Genomic DNA, 27,038 nt, shown 5'->3' on the forward strand with positions numbered 1-27,038 from the left:
CTATGTTCCTCTTCTCTCTGCAATAATGCACCAGTTTCCATGGTCGTAGCAGGAAGAAAGTATCTGAAGCTCAGGTACATTCTCTTCTACCAGAGAACACAGCTCCCCCTCCCGAAAAACATGGTAATAACGCATGAAGGCCTCTGTATCCAACATGGCATCACTTTGGTCCCCAACAGACACTGCTGAATCCAAAGCTGAGTCAGTGGAGTCAGTTGTTGAAGTTCTTTTGAAAAACTTGCTGGCATCAGACTTACCAGCACCATCTTTAGTACAACCACAGATGCAGTCCCTGTCTTCCACTGGGCCATTTAAAAATGAAGCTTTGTCACCCTTGCTCTGAGCTACACTTTGGTGCCCTCCATTTAAACTTAAATCCTTCAGTGCATCTGTGGCTGGCGACCACTGTGGTTTTTTGAGAGACAGGCTTTCCATAAACACATCATCATCATCTAAACTTTGTTCATTTAACAGTGCCCCATGGTGACCTAAATCCAAACTGCAGTGTCGTGAATGCTGAATGGGTGTACTGTTTGCCCACACTCCTTCATGTTTCAGGTGCTTCATTTTGTCACTTTGCTTTCTCAGGGCTGATTCATCAAGAGATCTGGAGAAAAACCATGAGCGGAAAGATCTTCCTAGAGCACTATAAAATCTGTTTTCTTCTTCAGAAATTTTCATGCAGCAGGCTCCGAGTAAGCAATGGTCCATATTGTGGGAATGTTTTGAATCAGTTTCTGGCTGCAGATTGTTTTGGTAGCTGCACTCAGAGATGACGAGCTGTGCAGGGTGTATGTCTTGGCCCTTTGCAGTATGCACAAACTCACCCTTATCTCCAGATTGATTTGATTCTGACAAGTGGCGTGAGCACAAGGCCTTGTTCCATGGAACAAATACATCTTGTTTCTCAAAGCGACGATTCTTTTGTTCCATAGCCCAAACATAAATCATTATTTGGCCTCCAGGTGTCAATACCCTTGCCATTTCCTTTATTGCTTTGATTCTTCTTTGTTTAGTTGAGAAATGATGTATCACTGCAAATACAAGAAAGGTATTATGTACTGAATATTAGTAAAGACAAAGCATTTTCATCTTCAACCTGTTCTACATGTTCAGTCATTTCAGTTGCTTCATTCTAAATATCACTTGCTGCAAGTCAGCAACAGTGCTGAATTTATAGGTACCACAATGGAAGTTTACCTCAGAATGCTCTCTTTTATGGTTATGTTCAATGGATAAAACCAGGAAAATCTGAAAGAAGGAAATTAATCTCATCCCAAAAGCAGGGATTCAAGAAAAGTCAGGCATATAAGCTGGAGGTTTCTGTTTCTCTGCATAACCCATAACACATTATAACATGACAAGCTTTCACTTAAATGCCTAGCCTTTAGGTGAGTTAAGCAGTATCAAGCTGACTTCAGTTTTTGCCACAATTTTCAGACTTACCTGACTGAAAACAGAAAATCTTTTCACCATGTAACAAATACAGCAAAATGCAGTATCAGTAAAAAGATACTTTGAACTCTTATATCAGCACACTTTCAAAAGAGCTAGTGAGAAAATTTAGACAAATATTCACCACTAGTTTAATATTGTAAAATTAAATTTCATTTTTGTAAAAAAGGATGTCTATATTGCATGTATGTTATGCTAGTAAAAAATAAAGTCAAATTTAAAATAAAACTTTTGATCACTATATTTGGGGCTTTTTTCCAGGACAATTTCCACATTTTCAAATTTCACTCCAATGTGAAATGAAGCTACATTTCAAGATTTCTACATTATTTCTATCTTCCTATTCACCTGGTGTACGAATGGGCCAATTTTAACAGTCAGAGAATAGCTAAGACAACTATTTTCTCTCTAAACTCCCAGAAGCATTAACTTGTACTGAGCTTGGACACATCGGGCATGTTGTTCTATATGTGATCAGTACTAGATTTGACTCAATCAGTGATGTAAAGAGGACTGATTCCATAATTTTTTTCAAGTGGACTTGGAGCCAGCCACTTCTACATGAAAAACATTCAATCTGCCCACACAACAGCAGATAACAGCGTATGTTCTTAGCTGAAGACATCTCTATACATTCAGAAAAATTTGATTATATGTGCTGCTTGACAGTAGCCAATTCTAGTTGTAGAAAGAGTGTTAGTTCAACACTGCAGTTATGAAAACTGCATCCAACTAGCCCTGTCTTTATTCAAAACAATGATTAAATTACCAAGGGGGAAAAATGCAGCTTTATTATCACATGCCAAGAAAAGCATTCTTGGCAGTTAATATTAACTAGGCCCTCACAAGCTGCTGAGAATACAAAATAGACAACGCTGAGAAGAGTTCCCCATCAATGTTTGTTTCCAGGTACTCCTGACTCCAATGAATCTTCCCTCAAACTTTGAAAAAAAAAAATTAAAAATCGGGTTTTTTTTGCACAGGATAGGGAGAAGGGAACTGGTATTTTCTCCTGCACTGGAGTTAGGCCTTATATCACCACAGAACCTCCTGCAAAATTTTATCAAAACTGACAGAGACAGCATATGCATACAAGCTTAGTTTACCAGAAAGAAATTACAATCAACCAACAGAACCTGTGCAAACTCTTTAATGGGTTAAATATTCCTTCTGGTTAGAATCACTCTGGTGGTTCTGCAGAAAAATCAATCCTATAAACGTGATTATACCATCAAAGCCAAGAAGAGTACTTGACTACGTACATAAATACCTGTTATTCTCTGTAATGGGATGAAAACCACTTTATTTAGAATCAGATGGACAAAGGCATACCATGTCTCTATTCAAGAGGGATTAAAATCCATTACTGTTAAATGTACTGAAATAGCACATGAACTTTTAAACTTGACAGGCTTATAATTGATATAAACACTAGATAGGTATGCTATCCTTCAGAGTCAACTGGACTGAAATTATACTACAAGGCCTAACATGTGGGTAGGGCTCAGTGGTTAACTAGCCAACGTGAAAGCAAAGTAATACGATTACTGTTTGTGTATTAGTCACCCTTTCCTTCCACCTGTTTATGTGAAAGATACATTTTAGGCTACATTTGTATCACACTTCAAGTAGTTTGTTGATTGCTACCAGTAATGATTATCATGTTTTATACTTTTGCTGATGAATTAAAAAACCCTGCAAGAAGCTCAGTCAAGACTAGAGCTAAATAATGTAGACTGTAACTGGGTACTCTTAACTATTTTTTTGCAATTTATACTTCTCAAATTATGAATAATATTTTCAAAAAGAGAGGTCAGAATAGTTAAGATGCTGAGATGCTCTGCTCCTTTTAGACAAGTAGTGCTTGTATGACTCCAAGTTCTTACTTCATGACTAAGGGAAATCTGAATTCATCACACGTAGTAGTTAACATGAGTCTCAAGTTCTGCTATAAAGTTTTCATTTCAATGCATTTGTTGATCAAAACAGATCCTATGGAGAAACCAAGAGTTTGTCTTGACCACCTAAGCAACCATGTTTAGATTAGTTTTCACTTGTTTAAAATGCATGCTGGAAGGAAATCTTTTCTCTACCACATATAAACAAACAAGTGATACATGTATTTCCTTGGTCAACAGCGCCTCTTGAGCAATGGAGTTTTGTTTTTTCATGTTGACTACTTTAATTTCAGTTATATCTCCTGTGATTCTAAGGAACTGCTTCAAAACAACTAACTGAAATGAAGCCATATGGAAAGAAAAGAGCACTCAGAAATTCTCATTTGCTGGGGCCAGAATGCAAGTGTGTTGTCTTACCTCCAATTGAAATGACTGCATTGAAGCACTGATCCCTAAAGGGAAGGTTAAGGTTGTCACACACCAGGACTTCATCACCTTTCTTCCTTGCAATCTCTACCAGTGCTTCACAGTAATCACAGCCCAGATTATACACTTGACTGTTGACACTGAGATACTTTCCAGTTCCACAGCCTAAAGAAAAGCATACTAGGTCAGAAGTCATATATTCCAAACATTTGCTTTCCCTCCCAAAGCAGTGAAAATAATACGAGGGCTTTCCTAATCCTAAATTTTCCTGGAAAGCAAAGTGAGGTTTTGTGCCTACTAGCCTAACTGCTGCAGGGTTCATTTGGACTGTTGAAATTGTATGTTCCCACTATTAGGATTGTAACAGCATGAACATCGCCAACAAAAATACTCATTACACAGTCCTGTATAATAGCAGGTTATCTGTCTTTCTGTGGGTAGTAAGGATAAGTGCAAGGTGGGAGGAGGAAAGAGTGGTCCTCCATAGCCACTACTGTACATCTCAGAGAATAAAAACCCAGCCATGCTGTTTCATACTGAGTCTTTATATAGCCTGGCATGCCATTTCCAACAATGAACATAAACGGGCACCCAGGAGAGCGTAAGAAAAAAAGACAAGCATTATGGCCCCTTTCCCCAGTACCGTTCCAGCTTCCAACTACTTTCTGTTCAGGGGATTTCCTGAAGCCAGTATGCTTTGTCTTTTCAGTGATCTGCAATAGATCTCTTTCCCCAGTCCCTCCGCGGTCTTTGCTAAACCCCATGCAGTACCTCTCCAGTGCATCCCATTTCTCTCCAAAAAGTCCTAAACCATAAATGCCACTGACACAAGTCAGAGTGGAAAATTTTTACTTTATATACAGACTCGAAAATAACCATAAATCATAGAAGTTCTTTCCATACTGCAGGCACATCCTCTTTTTGTCTTTGTGCCAGTGCATTATAATCCATGTAAATGTAATGAACTGTTCCAGATTGTCTTCTACCTAGAAGTCTGTCTTCTCAAGGACTGTGCTGTACTAAATTGAAATCTTCCAGAGGATCCCTCAGTGCCTTATGCATAACAAGCACTTTTCAAAATTATATTGGGAACTGTTCACTGTGGTTCTGGGTCACTAGTGAGGAATAATTTCTGAAAGTTGACAGTCAAGCAACAGGGTAGCAGCTTGGCAAAGAGAATCATCTCAGAATTGCTAATTCAATTTAAAGGCCTGGAGTTATCTTTAGAAACATCACTGCTTCTTGCAGCGCTGCTGCTCTCGGTGATGTTAATGTGCACCATTATCTAGAAAGACAGCACAGGAACTACTGCAGAAAAGAACAACACTTCAGTGTTGAAAAGGAGCATATTTCTAAGCTAAAAGCAACCACTATTCTTTGAAGTAACACTTGAGAGAAATGGAAAATACTAATATTGCTAATGCAGCTCAAGGAATACATGCAATAAAACATGAGGCTCTGCATGTTAGATAGAAAACACAAATTTTAAAAATTTGTATAAATTATTATTCATTATTGTGTTTGCAGAGGAACACATTTATTCAACCATCATTAATTTGGAAGATTCAGTTGCTTAATACATGGCTTTTGGTGTAGTGCTTTTTAATCACTGTGAGCTGCTCTGGAAGTATAGGGTCCTCTCTGGAATGCAGCAGAGTAGTGTCAATAATCCCAGTACTCTAAAAAGCTACATTTGCCAGAGATTCACTTTTAAAGGAGTCATCAGGAGGGTGAATTCCTTCGTGAACCTAACAACGGCCAAGCTATTTTCATGTGTTTTGATCAATGAAAAATAGTAAGGCAAATAGTCAAAATGATATTTTAATAAAAGATAGCATTAAATGGAAAAGAAAATTACCAATTAAAGATCTCACTTTGAAAATTTTAGTACCAGTAGGCACTAGTGCCTCTTTAGTGCAACTCCTCCTTAAATACATGCCGAAACTAAACACAATAGGCAAATTCTTGTAGATATTATTACACCTCATAAAATAAGAGACCTTGTGTGCCTAAATGGGAGTATTCTTATTGGCAGCTCTAAGGACTGACCTTCTCTCCAGATGAGACTGCAACAACGTGACCTTAAGCTTTCTGCAATCATTGCTGATAAAACCTCAAAGAACTTCAGCTAAGATTCAAATATCTTCTGTTGAGGTGGCAACAATTTTGGCTGAGAAGTATCAATCTCTCAGTTATACTCAGTGAGTGTATGCCACAGGATATTTCCCAAGATTATTACTGAAAATGGTGCAGACACATAAAAATAGCTACATATTCAAAATAACATCAATCAAGTATTTTTGGTGGAGTGCTCAACAGCAGCAGGAAAGCTACACATCATCTTCTGATTATGGCCTGCAGAATATTCAAATAATGTTTTTCTCTTATAGGATAAAGCAGATACATAATTTATTGTTCACATTTATTAAACCTTGCTGTGTAAAAGCATTTTATTTTAACAGTTTAAACAGTAAGGAAAATACAATGGTGCAAACGAGCATCTGTTTTGCAATGATGTGCTGTATAGGACTGAAGTCATAATGCAAGCAAAGGGAAGATTCTAGCACCTGGAAACCCACAGAAAGTCTGCAAGAGCAACAGAAAATCCAGGTATAAATGCTACATGTAAGGAAGACAATGCCATAGCAGGAAAATGAGGCTTTGGTGTCCATATTTAGGATCATAGAGAGACTCTCAGATTTTTTTTTTTTTAATATATTCTTAATAGCAATCACATCAGAAGATTTCTCTTAATAAAAAGCCTTGCGAGGAGGAGCTTTAGAACAAATGAATAGAACAAATGAAAACCAATAAATTGCAGACTGGTAGTACAAAAACCAAGAGAGCTAAAGAAACTGAAATATGAAATAATTGAGCTATTTACATTATTTTTTCAAAAGGCCTCCAGGGGCATGACAGACTATTAAGCCAGTGGGGACATGGACAGATTGAGACTTAGCTCAACAAAAACAAGGGAAAAAATTTATTTACTGTCTACCTGATACATAGCCAAAGAATTAAAAGAAGTGATGTAAGGCATCTAGCATTCAGGCTTAAAAACAATTTAAAACCAGACTTAAACAAGTTAAAAAAGCAGTTGATCTGAAGGCTACATATGACTAACAGGTAAACTAATAAAACTTACAAACAATCTTTCACGCCACCTCAAAGAATGGCTTACCTATATCAACAACGAGACTGCCAGGCTTTTGTTCCAGCAGGAAGTTCCGAACACGAGGCCATGCTTTGGTCTGCAGATCGCTAAAGTAGGCAGCTGTATTTTCATACACACTGTGCACGTGCTGCTTTTCTAGCTGGGTAGCCTCATGTTCCATCCTGAAAACATAATGAAGATTATGTACAACAAAACACAAACTGTCACAGCATAGACTTTACATTTTATAGGCGTGCATAATTCAGGACCTTGTACGTTTACATTCATAAAATTATTACATCCATCTAACAGCCATATTTATAAAATAGTCTTGATACTCAAAGGATCTGATCTTATTTCATGAAAGTCAAGAAAAAATGTGAATGCATCATCTCCCCTGTGAAGCATTATGTAACTGCACATGCCTATTCAATAATAGGCACATTCCCAGGCTCACCAATATAGTAAAAGTTTATCTGGTGCAAAAGAGAGCCCATATTCAGTGGAAGTGCAGAATGGTAATAAAATCATAGAATCATTTAGCTTGGAAAGACCTTTACAATCATCAGTCCAACCAGTTAAGAACAGGATGTTAAGAACCGACTTTCCTGTCATTGCCGATGTGAATAAGTAGGCAAACTACTACTATGTTACTTGAAATATAGCCTGGTCCCTGAAACCTAAGCCCCTAAATCACATGTAAGGGATTTGTGATTTATCAACCCTCTAGAAGTGATGAGCTCACTAAAATTTTCCAGCAACAAAACCTCGATTTCCCTACTTCCACTCCACTATCTCCATGTCTTACAAAGTATTTTAGTTTAGTGATTTGAGAAGTGGTATCTTCCTAAACTTTAAGTATTACCCCTAAGCTCATGCAGAACACCAAGTGGATGCAGACACTGAATCCCTTCATACAGAATCTTACATCTTTCTTAATATATCCTCTCATCCAAGGACCAACCAGGTCAGGTTTGAATATCTGATGAAGGCTGATGAGACTACATTTCAAAGTGTTAAGGCATTCTTCAAACTAATTCAAACTGCCTGTTTATTTGGGACGTATTTCTTCCCCTTATTAAAACAAAACTTAATCAGCTGTCCAAGAACTCAGTAGAGATTAAAGCCTGTTTTCAAACATCCAACAGACTAAGCAATGTATTATCAAGATAAAACTACAAAAGTGACTCCTTTGACTGCATTTGAAAAGGTCAGAAGCAAAGACTTTAATTTACTTTCCTTGATTTTCAAATAATATACATTTTGGAACCATAATAAAAATTTCTTCTTCCTGTCACTTTTAGTATTGAAATACATTAGTATGAGAAAATAGATGAGAATATATGAGAAATGATGGTATCTATGAGAAAAAAAAACATTTATTTTTTAAAATATATGTCTAATAAATAATGTGAGCTGTCACCTCAGCTGTTCTATAGACACAATCTGTCTAATGCATCCACCTGTCTAATGATCCACCTGTCCTGCAAATACAATCTTTGTAATTTAAAAAACAGGAGTTAATCCCAGTGACTGAAAAAAACAACATATTTCAAGTGAATGTTTACAGAATAGTATGTAAGGCTTGATCCATTTCACTGGTACTGTGTAAGAGGTGGGGACAAATTGTTAACAATTGTCACAGTCTATTCTAACTGTACTATCTATGATTATCTTGCTTCAAAACATTTATGGTCAATATTTTCACAAACCTTACTTTATCTTTTTTCTATGATCCACAATTTTCTTTTATGATGCATTAGCTCACCTTTTCTTAGGTGCATATACACATATACATAAAAATTAATTTCAGGAAAAGTATAATACATTGCTAATAGGCACATTTTCAGTGTCATTGAAAAGTGAAAAGCTGTAACAGACTGAACAAGAGAAACAACATAGACTTGAAATTGTATTACATGTGCCAGAAGTTACTCAATCAGAACTTTTCTCAGAATCCATTTCAAGTTATGTTGTGACACAGAATGGGTTAGCTGCAGTAGTTTCAAGTAAGTATTCTTTACAGTCAAAAGCCCAATCCTTTGTTTTTATTTGATCCTTAAATAAAATAAATTAGGCGTTTCATGTCTCCAGCTGTCTTTTGTCTATGCCTCAAAACATACTCTGTTTTGTTGTTCAACTGCCTAGGAATCCTCTATTTATACGTAGTAATTCCAAAGACTAAAAATCTTTTTTTTTGTTGCCTGATAAGCTTCTTGCTCTAATTTATATTTCATGTTTAGTTACCATGTGGTTCAGCATATCCAAGTGCTTTCTTTTATCTTTCCACTTGAAGCTCTTTGTTCAATCTTTGCATTTCTTAAAAAACCAGAAAAGGCAGAATGTTTCAACCATTCATACTGAATCCAAATGCTATTTTTTTTTCTCTATTTTCCTAAAATGTCTACATTGAATTCCAACACAGACTGAGATCTGGCTTAGTTTCTTATCGAATCTAAGACCATTAAGTTCTTCCTTTAACTTTCTTGTTCACTGGAACTGGTACTGAGTCTTCAGCTACGCAGGACACGCTGGAGACTTCCATGTATTACAACACAGCATTAGAGATTATTTTTAGATATACTTAAAAATATTGTCAAGAAAATGATTTGGTTATAATAGAAAAACAGTAGTATACTAAAAGACAAATAATTTCATGCACCATTTTGTAACAATTTCCATTCCTCCTGATTATTATATTTGGCAAGTAATTAAGGCACATGATGAAATTAAACTTGCCAATTTGACTTTCCAGTCGAGATCCATAATACTATCAGGTTTTACTTTGCAGCACAGCAGGAAATGTCCTAGCAATTAACCTCTTCATTTCAATGTTTACAAAATGCAAGGAACCTGTGGAGTCTGTCCAGACATGCAGCTGTACCACTTTCACACAAATATACTGTCACCAAAAAACCCCAGAAACCTAGACCCATGTAACTTTACAAGACAAACTCAATGCCTCTGTTTCTCTTTCTAAACAAAAACAACCAATACAATTTCTTTGCTTTGGAAGTACCAGTCAGTGCCTCTGCTGGACATGAATTGTAGAAACGTTCATTTCATCCAACTTCTGGATTTAGCTTCCAGGATAATTGGAAAGTCTGTCTTGCAAAGTAGGTAATGAAAATCTGCCCAGAAATCCCACTGCTTCAGCATCTGCTCCAGTTCTCATTTAAGCTACCTAGAAGCTGTCTGCTAAGACCAGCAAAGAGAAAAGAAGCAGAAGGTAGTAGTTATGGACACTTTTCCCATGCTCAATTCTTCTTCTCTTGTGCTTATGCTCCTGTCAAAGGGGTCATGCAGAGGCTTGGAGCAGAGATGGGAGTGTGCAATAAATTGGCACTGAGCTCTTCAGTCACTCTGCAGCAAGTCTTGCCTAGTCAGCAAAACGTGAATGCAGCTCAACAAACGTCCACCTCCTGCAAACAAGCAGCTTGGATAAAAACTGAAGAGCAGGATTCTCTTCCCTTTCAGTGATTCCTGGTCATCTTCTTGCTCATTCGTTCATGAGACTACAACAGGACCTTGCTGCAGCTGATCTATTAAATGAGGAAACTGGATGAAAACTGTATTGTCAGTTCGGCCAAATTTGCAGGGAATGGATCACCAATCACATATAACTGTGGTACACAAACAAATTGTTTGAAAGTAAATAGGTTATAGTCCATTGACTTTTTCCTACACTGCTTTTTTCCCCCTCTGTTAAAAAAAAACCCAAAACCAACCAACCAAAAAAAAAAAAAAAAAACCCTAAAATATTACAGCTTCCCAGAAGGTAAAAGGAATTGTACAAAGACAATATATATTTTCATAGCTATATATTTCACTAAGAGTTCTCTGACCCTAAGATAATCTAATTTCCTCCCTTTCCATTAACATTTTGCAACCTTTTAGATAATTAACTTTTCAAGGATACTGCTTTAATAAAAGTCATGTTGCTTGGATATTTTTTATCGCTGCTGAAGTAAGAAATATGTTTGATCAAGTGACCTTGAAATGAAAACAATCAAAATTAATAACCCCCATTTCCAACATTAAAAAAACATAATGTTTGGGTGTTTGGGGAGTTTTTTTGGGAGGGGGAGTGTGTTTGAATTTTTGTTGTTGTTTTTCAAAGCATTTAATTTACAGTGTTGACTAATGGTATTAAATACTTCATCCTCAAATGGACAAAATACTTGCTGGCTCCCAGATGCAGGGGGTGTCCTGACACTGAAGCACAGGTGGTAGTGTTCAGTCCAAAAACACTGCCTCTGCCAGAGTATACCAAAAGCTTTTCACACTTACCTGCAGTTCTGAATCACTTGCAAGCCTCCTCACCTACCTCAAGTTATCTCCTCCCAGTCACCTATGATTTTCATCTTCCATCCCCTTTTCATTTATTACACCTTCCTCCATCTCCTGTAGCATGTGCTATGCCAGCATGACTATTTAACTTGATGTATAATACTGTGAAGTCTTGACCTGGCTCATGTTCAGTCTCTCCTTGCCTTTATATCCAGGCCAAACACAATACCTGGTATATGCCACAAAACTTTTGTCAATGGCCTCTTTGACCAACCTTTAATTTTCCTCCATTGCTCCTATTTGGCTTGAAATCAATTGCTCTTGATTAATTTGAGCCACAGGCTTCCTTGTCTTCTCTCTTGCAACAGCCTATTTTCTCTAACCTTTTGATGAGCAGCATGAATTCACTCAATTCAGTGCAAGATTTCAGCCTATTAATGAAGGCCCCTCTTAGATACAATTTTTTCACACGCTGATGGGAATCCTCAATATCATTTTGGGTAAGAAGAACTGCTTCAAAGATCTAGGAATTTCAGCACAGTTGTGTCTCTCTTTGTTGCCACAGCAACGTAAATCTTGATTACACATGCAACTCCAGCTATGGATGCAACAACCTAATTAATCGCTTAAATGGAACAGAATAAACCACAAGGGCTAGGTCCACATCCTCAATACCATGCTCTCCAGCAACAACATGTGCACTTGCAGCTGTTACTAGCACCTAAGTGAAAGATGGGGCAGTCCAGTTTGCATTTTCCCCTTCATCTCTAGAACAGGGAGAACTAAACCAAGAGAGCTGTTCTCCCTATTCAGCGAGAAATGCTTCCAGTTTACTTTCCAGACTTATCAGTCTTTTCATTCAAATATAGGTAGCCATGAAAAACTAAGTGTACAGCCCCAGTGGACACCTCTAAACCACAGTATTTTTTTCCAAGCAAAGACAAAAACCCAATTCTTCTCCAACAACAAAACGTCACTGCAGCCCTTCTCAAAAACAAATCTAAGATTTCTTTATCAGAACTTTGCTCACCTTTGGATTGAATTTATAAATCAAAGCAGCAACTTCCACTCTGATTGACAGTGATTTCTTGTTTCAATAATGCAAACAACAAATTGCCAACATACTAAATGGCTTCCAGATATGAATCATTACACAAAGCATCTGTATTAGTAAACAAATGATAATGAATCAAAGTAATAGGAATGCTGCCATGAACAGCTAAACTAGCTCCAATGAAAGTTTAGCAAGAGGATACAATAGGAGAAGATTTGCTTACATAAGGCTAACAGCTCCAGTAATTAATTTCAACCATGCATGAACCATTATCATCCCATGAAAATGCACAGCCTGAAATCAGAGCAAGGGGAGCTCCATGCAGCATTACTAAGACCTCTTTGAGCTGAAATCCTGATTCAAAACCCTTCCTCCAGAAAAATTTGGGAAATTCTGAAATGAAAAATAGAGTGCTGGGACACATTTGACAAGAACCACTGTTAGCTGAAACACTAACTGTGAAACGAGCATTTTAAAGTAATTTCATTGATTGAAATTAAGTCACTACCATTTTTTCTTACTAAAATACATAGAACTTCGTCCCAGCTAAACATTGAAAGGACTAAGACTGCTCTTGCAAGACCTTGGACAAAATAAGCTTATAGTTCAAGCTCTAGTAACTCAAAATGACAGCCATTCACTGTCACATTCACTTTGTTAGCTTTATTTTCCAGTTCAGACAAAACCTAGTACTATTCACTGCACATTCTTGGATCAGTTAATCATTTAATATTCCCCTTGTTGTTTCACATTTAGGGTCATAGTCTATGCACCTGAAACGTTGCACTGTAAACAGATTTATTTTCACTAAGTACATAAACTCCATTCTGTAGATAGGTAACATTCTGCTAAATGAAAATGCACAAACATGGACCCTTGGCCATTAGAAAACCCTGAAAGGAGGAACATACTCGTACAGAAGTTTCACAGTCCCTTTATGTGTTTGTTCATCTTTGCTATCCCTGCAAAATCACAAACCAGCTCCCAGCACAGAGTCTCTTCCTACTGAAGTCCCACACAGTCAAAAACCCGTGATGATGGATGTGCACTGAAGTGCATCTTCAGATCCTGCACAGAAACACTCTGTACAGACATTAGAGGAGAAGGGAGGACTGGGAAAAATTTGGCCTACTAAGGAAAGTCTAATAATAAGTGGTGCTGAGAAGAGCAAAGCGTTTAGGTTTTTCTTCTTCACTATTCATGTTAATAGGCACCAGGTGTCAATATATCAGTGACAAAGGGATAGGAACTTAGGGAGAGAATAGGTTAGGGTTTTTAATTTCAGGGTTTTCTATACAACTAGTCTAATAAACAGTACATAGGGAACTGATTGCACTGGTCTCGGATTAGCCAGTCTCAGAGCCACAAGAAATTAGTTTTGAGAAACTGTGGGCAACATGTACAATCCCTGGTCTCATTATAATGCAGTAAAAAAACTAGGGACAGTTGTTTTAGATTTTAGAAGTTACAGTAGAAGGTTGGTACAATTTTGAAGAGGATATTTAGAATGTTGTTATCAAAATTTACTATCACACTGGAAGGATACCCTGAGCAAACCTGGCCAGAAATATGCTTTGGACACTCCTCAGTAATTTCCTTGTATGATGGACTAGAAAGTAGAATTACACCTGCAGACAGACCAAATCATCAGGGTTAAAATGAACTGGACAATGGTATCAGAATTCAAATGTTTAAACAGATCAAAAAAGACAAAAGCAAAGCATTATTTTTACATAAGAATAACCAACTCCACAAAGAAAGACTGAAGGAGGCAGGATGGGATGTCTGGCAGCAGTTCTACAGAAGTGGATCTGGGCTCTATAACATTTCACAGATTTAACACCATAAATGCTATTTTGTTATGGTGGTTTTAGCAATATACTGTTGCCAAAAAAAAAAAAAAAAAAAAAAAACAACAAATCCAAAACCAAAATCAGGACCAGCACACAGAAATAGGGCAGATACCTGCAAGTTACATAAAAATTTCCTTCTCCTACATTCAGCACTACTGGCATATCAGTTTGAGCATTATGTTCAATTTCAAGCAAGAATAACATAGCCGAGAACAATTATGAGATATTGTGTATCTCTAAGAAATGAGAAATCAAGTAAACCCTAGGGACAGAGATTTGTTTCAAAGTGTTTGTCCAGAATGAGAGAGCACCATTTCATACAAGAAGGGCTGTTGCAAAGCAGAGCGAAAAACCTGTTTACCAAAATTGAAGGGTAAACAAAAGATAGTGGCTTAATCTTCAACAAGAAAGATACAGATAGGGCATTTTAAACAAAAGAACAGAAAAGCACTGGAAATGACTGTGGACTGGGTAGGACACGGAGCCTCCATCAATGGGGTCTTAAAAATCTAAGTCAGTTAAGCACCTGTCAGGAAATACTCTGTGCCCCTGGCCCCTGGCCATGCCAATCTATCTAGCTTTAAATGCAGCTATTTTTTCTCCTTGGTCACTGTATCCCTCAAGCATTTGTATACAATTATCACGTCTCCTCATTTTCCAGCAGTTAGGCAAGCATTAAATATTTAGTTCTTTTCATCCTCCCTGATCAATCCGTCAAGGTGGTCTTTGACAAGTATTGTAGTCATTCTCTGTATCCTCTCCATATATCTTGATTCTTTAGGCCAAAGTATAGTCACAGGAGTATTTGTTTCCTGAATGCCATTCTACAGTTTTGGAATTATGGTTTCCTAAATTTCTTCTGTTTCCTCACACTCTGGGTTTGCATTTAGAGTACTATTTTCAGTTGGATTACTTTTAATTTATGTAGCATAATTCTCCTTTTGTTTTTACTCACAGAGCACATCACTGTTGGTGCTTACATGGAACTTGGTGTAATATACAAAACCTCCCCATTTAAAATGATTTACAAACTGACTTAAGACATTCAATTACTTGAAAACATATCTTGTGCTGAAATCCTAGAGACAGAAAGATAATTAGCACATTATCAAGTAGGATCTCAAATGGAGGCTGCCAATGGTTACCTTTGATCTCAAGATGAAATATAAAACGTTGCAGAATCAATTACAGTAATTACAGAACTACTAAGTGGTTTCTCTTGATACATTTTATAAACTACTCTTGATTATCATGTTTATTACAACTGAGCATATAATTTCCTATCTTAAAATATTCATATACAAATGTATTCAGTGTTCAGCATACTCGCCAAATACAGTTTTAAAAGAAGAACAGATCTTGTGGCAGATAGTACTGTGTATTAAGTTACCTGAGTAGATGACCACCAGAATGTAATCAAAGCCAGTACAACATTTTTGTTATCCTACAAAACTAAAAAATCTGACTCATACACTTTTATTTTTTTGTACTTTTTAGTTATAGGGAGTTATGTATTTATATTTACTTTCTTGGTAAAGAAAAGGCGTCTCACATGTCTTTGAGGCTAGAGCTCAAAGGTATCTTAAGTACTCTCTAACAGTAACTGGATGCTTATGCAGCTGACAAAGGCTCCTGAAGATACAACAGTAATCCTATCAGGATTCAGATTTAGATTTAGACACAGAAATTACTAAATTACTAAAAGGTTGAGGCATAACCCTCTGTGAAGTGTCTTTCACCGACAGCTTCTTCCACTGGTAGCTGTAGTAGATGGAGCAGTGTGAAAGCCTAGTGGTCCTGAAGTCAAAATACCTAGAGAAGATCCTTTGTTTTCATAAATCACCAGACCTTCACAGAAAGATTATTTAATTTTAAATGCATCATAGTATGAGCGATACCTTTTTACATAACTTGTTATCTCTAAGCCCTCTATTTTAAAGTCAAGAAAGGCCTTTGCACAACACAATTTTTCCCCATCAGCATGGAAAGGTTCCCTGAGGGAGCTGAAATTTCATATAAACATTACTAAAGTTCTCCATTTGGAAAATATTCTAATCCCATGGCCTTTTTAGGTGTAATTTTTTTTCTTAAAATTAGGAAATTATTGTATGATCCGGAACAAAAGTTAAGACCTACAAACATCAATATCTGGAGCATCAAAAGAAATATTATCTTAGAAGAAATATGGGCGACAAGTAATTAACTTCTTTGAAATTATTACATGTTGATATGAATGCAAAGTTTTCTTCAAAATGGAATATTTTTCAACAGCAAAACACAAACCAAGTTATACAGTGTCTTTGTTCCAACTGTGTTCTGCTTAAACTTTCCTGAGGAAAAAAAAAATCAGCCAGGATTCTGTGTCACATGAGTGTAAGTCAGTTACATAAAGCCTGGCTATGACACAAGTATTTATCTTATTTTTCAGTTAGCCTCTTTTTCTCCCAGTCGTTCAGTTGATGATTCTATGTCCCTTTATGAGGGTACATACCAGTGTCTTTACTCTTCATTTTTTCATTTTAAAATTATTTCATAAGCATATAGAAGCCTGAAATATTTTTTCAATCTCTTTAATCTTCATAAATTTAATAGATATATGGCCCTCAAGCCAGGTTTTCTATCACACAGGAGTATTCTGTTGCTATCACTACCTATAAACTGGCCCATGTAAATCCCGGTACTGCAAAGACATGGACATCTGCTTAACTTTATGCTGTAAATCACCTTACCAACCTCAGGTAACCTATGAATAATAACTACAGGCAGGAATTTTCAAATAATATTTTTCAGGACTGAGCCTTATGCTGTTTGTACTGTCCCATATTCTGATTCATCCATCCAGAATGGACAGCAGAATACTTGCAAATCAGAGAGTTTGAACGGGAAGTGTTTATCCCTTGATGCAGGGCTGATTTCAAACTCTGTTCAAAGACATGGTCTATAAAAAGCATTTATTACTGAAATAAATATATTTATGTACAAGACTGAAAACAAGTTACTAAAATGAAGCCTGGGGTCCATTTAAGGGGCATGAAAAAGTCCTGAGAGAACCAGTTGTGTTAGTCATGGAGAGGCTGCTGAAATTTTTTCTTCTCTCTTTCTCAAGTTTCATGCACAAAATCATAAACTCCAGCAGCAGGCTCCACCTGAGAAACTATATCAGCAAGGACTGTCATCCTTTGCACTACGTCAACACAGCAGGGCTGTTGAATTCTGCCAGAAATTCTTTGCAAAAGGCAGGGGTGAGGTGACTCTCTGAGCTCTGGCTGCTCCCACTGAGCATCAGTGGGAATGAAAATCCCTTTACAAACATTCATTAAACAGCAAACACTCTGCAATGCTGAGAGCTCTATGTGGAGGCAATACCTCAGTATTTCGAATTTTCTAGGAAAGGAAGAAAATAATTATGAACTATTACAGCTTAGGATTGCTCCAGGTCATTGCTCAGGACTGTCTGCCAATGCACAGCACGTACATAATTTTTAACTAATCAGGCAACCACGGAGAAACTTACTATTTCTGTAGCAAATTCCCCTCTGTGTTTCGTAAAAACTCCGCTCCCCAGCTGCTACACCAAATTCAGCTCCAGCATCCACGCTAGTTCCCAGCCCTGCAACCCGCGCCTCCGTTCAATTAAAATGTCACACTGGGGGGGGGGAGGACGACACACCACACGTGTGTAAAAAAATTAGTTCAATCTCCAAATCCTTCCCTCCCGGGGGGGGGGTTCAGCGCCGGAGGGGCGACTCCCGGCTCTGCGGGCAGCGTTTTTAAGAGGATCATCTCAATTTGCAAAAATGTACCGCGACGCTTTTTTTTTGGCTGGTGTGAGGCTGGGGTGGGGCTTTTCGCGCTTTCCCTACCACTGCCTTTCTTCCTGCCGCCGAGGCCAGCCCGGGGCGGAGGGGGCTGCCCTCCGCATCCCCGCCCGCTGCCGCGCCGTGCTCACCTGCTCCCGCGGGGCGGCGGCGGCTCCATCCCGCGGCGGAGGCGGCGCTCGGCCGTGCCGGGCCGAGCCGAGCCGGGCCGTACCGTGCCGGGCCGAGCCGAGCCGGGCCGTGCCGAGCCGAGCCGGGCCGTACCGTGCCGTGCCGTGCCGTGCCGTGCCGTACCGTGCCGGGCCGGGCCGGGCCGTGCCGGGCCGGGCCGTGCCGGGCCGCGGGGCCCCCGGCGGAGCGGCGCGGAGGGGAGCCCTCCCCGCACCTCTCCGCCGGGGCCACCCCCGGTCGGCGCGTCCCGATCCCTCACTTCCCCGCAAGCAGGAGGAGGCGGGGTAAGGCAAAAAAAGGGCCGGGTTATCAATTCCCTGTTAACTCTTCTCCTTGCGGTCTTGTCTCGTCCCTTGGGTGTCTTCTGCGAGGAGGGTGGTGCTGATGGAGATGATGGTGGCGGTGGGATGCTCCGTCAAGGAAGTGGGGGGTTGGGGGCAGGGGGGAGTAGCAGGGTCCCCGAGCTGCCCTAAGCCGAGGTTGATGGGAGCCGTGCTGTCTGCCGATGGCAAAAGCGGCCAAGGAAGATTAGCCCTTGCTCATTTAAAGGTTAAGCCCAAAGCTAACCTTTGTGACTAGGTCCTGTCTGCAAGTCTTCCTATCCTGTGACGCTTGAGAGTGAATATTTTTTTCTTCCCCTACTCCCGCACTGATTTCTGTTAAAGCAGTCTAAAAATGGCAGATTGTTTCTATACTTTCATATACCTATAGGTGTTTATTAGGCAAGTACAGAAAACCGCAGCCATGCACCAGGACCCCGATTCAATTAGCACTATAAACATAAGCTAAAGAGATAGTCCTGTCCCAAGAATTTATAAACTATGTGTAAGAGATTACAGGTAAAGAAGAATGCAATGAAACAATACCAGCCAGTATGACAGGCAAGGAACTGAGGACAACATTGCACAAAGCACTGAATGTTTTGAACTATATACTGTTACAAGTAGTCTTTTGCTCAAATCAGCTTTAAGGTACCTGGAGACAGGATTATGAGGAACATGAGTGTGTATTGATGGGATTTTCAAAACTGCCAAAATTACTTAAGAACATGCATTCCCTTTATTTTGACAATCCCACTTGAACTAAAAGATTCGGGGAAAGATTGTAAGAACAAGATGAGAATAACTGTAATGAAAACACATAAACCTAATATTCTATTAAAGGTACCACAGTCATGGAGTAATGATGAAACTCTTGGTCTCCATATGAAGGAATTCAACAGCTAGATAATAACTAATCTTAACACCCTCAAAGAGCTCTGACTAATTTGTAAGACATGAATGTCATTTGCAAACATTGTGTTGACTTGTCCCTGCTATTCCATACTTCCATGTACATTCTGCTAATTTAATTCTGTAATGTACTGTCAGCTAAATTGGCACAGACAAATTAGGGCCTGCCATTCCCAGACTCTTTCAGATACCTTTTTTGGAAGATGATGCCATATTTGCCTCATTCTTCCTTCAGGTAAAATTCCTCAAGTGTGAATACCACCTGGTCCATGCTATTCGTTGACGTAATTCTTTACTTATTTTAAAAGCTCTTCAGTTTGAAATAACTGCCTCCAATTCAACCTTCTTAGAAAAAGATTCTGTTGTAGACTCATAAAACTCTACTGTGGGAAATTCACACAGCTTTTTCCCTTACCACCTAATCTTTCCTGGACGTTCCTTAAAACTACAGTTATGTATCAGTCCTACAGATTGTCTGCAGACTTCCTGCTTCTGATGCATTTAAAATAGATGTTAGCCATGCAGCTTAATACACTTTAGGAAAAAAAACCACCAAACCTCACATTTATTAAGGTCTCATCATGGTCTCATCATACAAATTTAGGCAGAATGAAAATGGAATACCTTTTCCTCTGAAGTACTATGCATCTACAATTACATAATAAATTACAGTCCGTAGCAACCCCTCCTCCCTAAACAATTAAAAGGCCTTATTAAAATCAATTTTTTCTATATTAAAAAGGATTTAGGTCACTAAATTAAGTGACTAAACATTGGGAAAACCAGAAGGCTGCCCATGAAACTTTAATTCAGACCTCTTGTGCATGTGCATTGCAACCCTGTACTTAATTATGAGTTTGTCTGCAGAATACCAGGCTCCATTTGGAACATCTGAAATTATGCAATGGCAAACATGTAAAACTGGCTAATTATGTTGCCTCTTGTGTTCCCATTCATTTATTCCTTTACTTTCTAGCATCTCTTTTGTGCTCATCCCTTATCATCTCTCATCTGGAGATTGTTCTTCCCCTGGTCTGTCTGAAACCTTTACCCTTAGATAACCTTTTGAGGTCAGTCAGGTAAAGGCTTTTACAATAGGGGCTACAGCAATTGCTAATTATTCCTTCAAAGGTTATTTGTGATTTTTCTCCAAAGGTGAGGGGGAAAAAAAAAAAAAAGAAAAGAAAAAGGAATAAAAACAAAACAAGGGAAAAAAGAGAAGGAAAACCAAGGAAATAAAAGTTTCCAGGTTGAAGGAGTGAAGAAATAAGGAATCGAGGTCAGTCTTCATGATATCATAGAGCTTCCTTATTACAAAGGATCTGCTCTCAAATTACAAGCTTTACAAAGAGACAGTTGTACTTGAAAGCAAAAGGAGGCATTAAATTGCCAGGTGCCTTGGAGGGGAAGGATCATGCTGTATTTATAAATGAGGCTGCAGTGTCTCAGTAGACATTCTGCAAAACTGGTGATTTTTTTTTAATTTGTGACAAAAATTCTACTTTATGTCTGCTTCTGTTGGAAGAAGGCCTCATCAGTCAAAGACATTGTTTCCTCTCTACAGTAAGTCTTACAAAGAACAAACACCTTTGAGAGGCTTGTTTTCATGCAGATGCTTGAGAGGTAGTCATGAGCTAATGACTTACACCTTTGGTTGGTGAATTTGGTCTTCACATATAATGTTACTGTCAAACTTTAAAGTTGTTTTAAAAAGTTTTCCAGCAAAACTAACAAAAGATGGAAACAGTGGTGTTTGTGATAGTACTACAGTGAACTAAAAGCAGTATTTCCACTTCATGGGAAATTTTAGATCTGAAAAGGCTAAAGAAATAACTGTTCAATATTCTTTAGCAGTAACTATTAATTTTTTTTTCTGGAACCTGAAAATCCAAAGAAAATTTGAGCTAGAAAAAACATCCTATTTCCCAAATGAAATGGGGTCTCTACAGGCTTAAGCTTCCCAGTGAAATTGAGTATAAACATATTTTGTTTTCCTGGCAATCTCAATATCACAAAAGTCAAATTTTCAGAAGTTGCTAAAAATGGTAGTTACTCTCCTGAGTGCTTCCATCTTTAGGGACTTTCTGACCCTTTCCCATACGTGGTCTTTGCAATCATTGGAAATAGAAATAAATTCTTAAATAAAAATCATATCCTCTGCTTCTTATTTGCTTCCAGGAGTTCTAATAATAAAAAAATATCCCCAAAATTTTGATAATAGTGTGTGCTGAGCTATGCTGCAGGGTATAATGGATTTACTTTGAATGGGATAAGAAAGCAGAACAAATTTACTGAACATAAGCCATGTTACAGTCCAGAAAAATTAAACACTCATGACTTCAGGAACATAACTGTGCAGGTATTTTTTCCCATAGGCTTACTATGCTGTCAAGCTTGTATCGTGGGAGATTTTTAATGTGTGGCCTTCATAACCTACCATGCAAAGCTGCTGTGGGGATTAACTAGTTAAGAGTTGTAAAGTCCTTTGAAGATTATAAAGCATTAAGTTGCACAAGTGCTAAGCACTATTATTTAATACTTAAGTACAACCAAGCTTTACAGGACAACTCCCATTCACCTCTCTAGAAAGAGTCTTCGTGATTTCTTTGTGATTTCAGTACAGTTGTTGCAAGAGGTAAAGCAAGCAGAACTGGCCACAAAAGAGGGAAATTTCTTTCTTGTGTCACTATCAGAGACTAAAGTGAGATACAGCTGTAGTGGTATTGCAGAAAAATTAGTTGAAAAATAATTATTATGCAATAATACAAATTCACATAAAAATGCAGGACTCCTTAATGTTCCAGTACTGTCATTTTTACTACATCCTATCTTGCCCAAGTAGATCCACAGACTATTCTCCAGGAAGTAGAACTCCAAATCCCAGACCTATAGATGGACCAAATATATCAATTTTATCAGCTGAAAATGCTGCCAAGTGACAGTAGGGATAGGTAAAATCTGTACATTGGTAAGTTGTACTTCATACATATTTTAGCTTATTTAAGTCAAAATTTTGGAAGAAAGATGAACACAGGCTGTTGACTTTATCAGTCAGATTGGGAACATCTTGTTCTGATACAACTGCCTTGTTGGGTTTCATTTTGATACAAACCTTCCTCTTTCTTGTTCTGTAATGTCAGTTTTCAGCAGCAGAAGTCATTGGGATTTTTTGTGGTGGAAAAGGGACAAAGAATTTTTTAATAAAATAAAAATGCAAAACAGGACAATATAACATAATTTTGCACCTAAGTATGCTGGAGGCAGAGTAATACAAGTGTTTCAGGACTGCTGATAGGCACATACTATAGAGGTTAGGGTGGCATATTGTTGGACCCTGAGCTGCATCCAAGCATCCTGAAGTCACAAAGACCTTATTTGGCATGCAGAGAAGGAGGGTTGGGTTTATTCCTTACAATTAATTATTATTCACTGGAAGTGTCTTTTCATGACAAAGCACTTAGTACTTGCATTTCTTGCCTCTGCAAAAGTGCTGCAGACATTTCACAAGGACAGACTTTTCAAGTATATGCATTTCCTCTCTGTGGCTAAAAATAAAAATTACTTTTCTACAGTGTTTTAACATTTTGATCTCAATTGAAGCATATAATAAAAATTCAATTCACTGACTGTCTCCAGTATGACCTGAAATTCAGCTTTAGAGACAAGTAAAGGTAAAAGAGGGAGAACAGAAAGTAAATAGTGTACTTGCACAACAGAGATTCTTGTCCATTTCTGGGTCAAGGAAGCTACCCCTAATGCTTCTACTTCTCTTCAGAAATCATAAACATTGCTTCCTCTAGTATGTTAATAACAATCATTGTGTCGCAGAAGATCAAATTACTTGTCAAAAAACACAAATGAAGTCCATGAATAAGCCAGAGATCAACTTAGCTTTCTAGACACTGACCCCTGTCCCAGACTGCTTTAGATATTCAATTTATGAACAGCTTAAAACAGACTAGAACAGTGTGGTGCAGATTGTCCAGAGAAACGATTTGTGTGTGGTGGCAAATTTGACTGCACACTCTGCTAGCAGGGTCTTACCAGGCTTTTGACCAGCTGTCCCCAGAGACATGGGGAACTGGAGGTAGTACTCTTCATTCAGATTCAGCTCTTTTAGCTCAAAAGTGTTCTTGCGAGATTCAGGGCTTCTTTGTTCTCAACAGGTTTTAGAGTTTTTCCAATCCTTTATGTGAGGCTCACCTCCACATTTGCTCTCCCACCACAATGGGAGAAAAACAGCAAAAAAAAGCAACACAGCTGTAACATTCTTTCCTTTTGTCTTTTCAGGAAACTTCTCTTTGATCTCCTTACTGCCTTCTCTTTTGTTTAAAGAATCTTAAATCATACAATGGCAGCTACTTGTTACTAATTTAAGAATCAAATTATGGGTTACTTATGGTGCTGCTCATACCAACAATAAACTACTTGACCTGCATTAGTATTCTTAATGCTTATTTTGGGAGAAGTGAAATTGTGTTTCTGAAAGGGCAGACAGTTACCAGGTGCATTAAAAATCTAGTTAGAATTTGAAAAATATACAGTTGGCAATTCTGATGTCTGATTACCGAGCTTGAAAGAGGCAATGACTGCTATCAATTTCTCATACTGTGCAGATGATCACACACAGTTTGGAAATGGGTACATGTGATTCAGTTCTCACGTGCTTTTTGTGTATTGAACAAGAAACACTTAAACATTGTAAAAACAGAACCATCAACAAACGTTTTCAAATGTTGCTTAAACCAGTCTCTATCATACAAGACAGAAAGAAATACAGTAAGTGAGCATCCCATCAGTCCCTCCATGGAATGGATCACACACCATTAGCAGGCAGTGCCTATGTGTCGTGCTGGCAGTGGCCACATGGGCAGTATTGAAAGATGGCGTGTCCACAGTCTCCTCGTATTCACAGCAGACCAAGATCCATTACAGCAAGACCATGTGCATCTTTCTTATATCTTCCTTTCCTCAGCTGGAAGATGAGTTTAGACTAGGACCTTAAATATTGTCTTTCTCCTCTGAACTAGCTACCTGAACTACTGAGAATATGTCACATCTCTGGTACCCTAAGCTCCCAGCAGAAACTGTTTTTCTGGGGCTGTAGAGTTCTCTGTCTTTTCTCCATAGTACCTAGGGCTCCTATTCTTCCCATGCATACCCATATCCTATAACTCTCAGGATCAAATAGCCCAAAGTGCTCATTTTGACCCAAAGCATTGAGCTCTGTTTTCTTATCCATCAGCCCATTTCATGGGGGGAAGAGGAGGTGGCAGGGAGATTAGTCTAATTTATTCTTCTGATCACCAAGAAGCAGAAAACATATATGATGTGCTCCAGTAAGACCTACTTGTCTAAACTGCATCAGAACTAGGAAAAGTCACAATTTAGCTGCATATGTGTAATAGTGTGAATTTCCATCCTAAGCAGAGAAAAATTCTGTAATGGCAAGAAAAGCTGTTAACATCAAAGAATCTGAATTTGAGTTCTCAGTATTTTTAAACATATTCCCATGGTATTCTTCCTGCATACTCAATCCAGTGAAACACTGAAAATGTTTCTTCTATTCCTTTGTATTTAGAAATGGATTGATGGAAAGGAATTTTTTTGGAACCAGTTCTTAGAGATGGCTCATAGATCCATTATATTCCAGGACCTTTACCTTTGCCCATTTTTAAGTTAAAGTAACAAAGTGAAGTGTCTTATGCTTCATTGCAAACTGATCTTCTCTCCCTTCTTTTTTAGTTTAATTTAGTTATATGAAAAGATATCTGGAAAAAAAAATGCTGCAAAAAATGAAGAGAACATTACTAAAAACAAATCCAAGCAAAGCACGTGTTGAAGAGTTGCAGAGTCCTCTCAGTCCAGAGGAACAGACTTAGAAAAAAATGTGCCCTTTTCTCAACCATAACAATTAACTCAATAATAGGAGCTTCTTAAGATCTGGGAAGAACTCCTGTTGTTGTTATGGGTCTCCACACAGGGGGAAAGGATGGGCAAATCTCTATCCATGTTTATCATAATCCCACCAAAAACTTCTACCTCGACCACTTCATTCCAGAACCTAGCTTTCTGCACCCTCCTATGAGCAAGAGGAAACTCAGATTCAGAAATGCAAGTGGAAGTGAGTGCTGAAGAACAATGATGTGGCATTCCAGAGACCACACCTCAAAGATCTTTCTCAAAGGCCAGCTCTAACTTCAGATAATAAGTTGTTCACAAAAGAGGGTCTCCAGCCAATGCTGTGAAAGATATCTGATTAAAAGATCAGAAAGTCTTCAAATTTGGCTGTGTGGAGCTGAAGAAAAGACTGTATATCATATACTACCCACAATCTACTCTCCTAAATCCCTGTGCCCCCTCTCCAGGCCACAGAATTGCAGGTGTGCAGGTATTGCAAAAGCATCCCTAGGCTATGCTCTGGATAGGAATTAAGTCATTTACTAGGTCCTGGGAATCTTACTCTCTTTCCATATCTGAAACTTTTTAATAACTTTCCTTTTCCTTCTCCAGAAAGGAGAAAAATCTTGGGGAAAATCCTGACAAGGCTGCTGAACTGTTATTCCAGTCTGTTGCAATTTCAAGCACAAAAGAACACTACCTCATTTGGAATTTCTCATCTTTGTTCCAGGCAATAGCTCCCTCAGCTTTACTTCCCAAGAAGACCCATGCAGAGCAGGGGGATTCACTGCTCTCACAGGGGCAGTAAGTACTGAGTTGCTATCCTGGTTTTATATTATGGAACTATTTCCAGTTTGAAGGGAGTTGCCTGTAACTTCCAGCTGGGTCTTTAACAGAGGTTTCCACTTAATTGTTGATAACACATTTTTTTCACTTTTTATAACAAACTGTCTTTCTGAATTTCACTTCTCATCTTGAAAATACACCTTCTTTAGTTCACTAAAGCTGTAGGTTCACTTTCCTTGTACCTCTGAAGGATCCTAATACCAGTAAGATCACCCAAAATACACAACAGAACTTTAGCAGACTTTGAAATGGTTAGCCATTTTAGACTTACCCATAGAGCTTACTTTCCAAGAACATTCGGATTTCTCCTTTGGAAGCATACTGCTGTCGCCAGCAGGGAGAAATGAACATGTTCCTCCATTGATCTCACCTGGAGCATTTAGGCCTGAAGAGAGTGACCAGTGGCAGGAAAAGCACCTGGCATAAGGAGTAAAAAGATGTGGTTGAAATGCAGTACTCCCAAAATCTTTAAACTGAAAAGCTGTGTAAAATGCTCTTGAGCACAGGTTGACTTTAGGTTGGCATCTCTGTATTTTGACAGGAATTGCAACAAAGACCTGAAGGAAAATGTCTGGTAAGGGCCAGGATGCTGAGTGTTATTGCATTCAGAGGGATGGGGAGCAGGGAAATTCTTTAGCTTCTCTGGATATGCTTACACAGTAAGTTGTTTGGCTTCTACAAGTTCACCCACTACCAATCACACTTGTCACATAGCTGTGCACTAGTTCTGCATCCACAGTAAAGGATGAGCTTGCTAACCACGTCTGCACTTGCACAACATATACAATTCCCACTAAATCAGACAAATGGATGCTGCTGAGCCATCTGCTTGAAAGTATGTTTAGTTACATAACCAAAGTTACAACTACTTCCTCACAGATGAAGCTATCTCAGCTTAGATGGCTACAGAGAGAGGACTGTGCATCTGAAATATCCCCAC

The 27,038-nt window shown here is 38.4% G+C and overlaps 1 protein-coding gene across 1 annotated transcript; it reads right to left on the minus strand.

Moving 5' to 3' along the window:
- Positions 1-26,497, minus strand: TRMT9B (tRNA methyltransferase 9B (putative); the record flags this gene model as incomplete). The annotated part of the gene is made up of 4 exons (XM_082281431.1): positions 26,370-26,497; positions 6,961-7,115; positions 3,771-3,944; positions 1-1,034 (listed from the first exon to the last, which is right to left on the minus strand). Exons 1-4 carry the CDS (start codon positions 26,447-26,449, stop codon positions 1-3), a joined length of 1,443 nt encoding a protein of 480 aa, XP_082137557.1. The 5' UTR covers positions 26,450-26,497.
- Positions 26,498-27,038: the final 541 nt, after the last annotated feature.

The sequence above is a fragment of the Coloeus monedula genome, assembly GCF_965178545.1.
Source record: "Coloeus monedula genome assembly, chromosome: 5".
Lineage (NCBI taxonomy): Eukaryota > Metazoa > Chordata > Aves > Passeriformes > Corvidae > Coloeus > Coloeus monedula.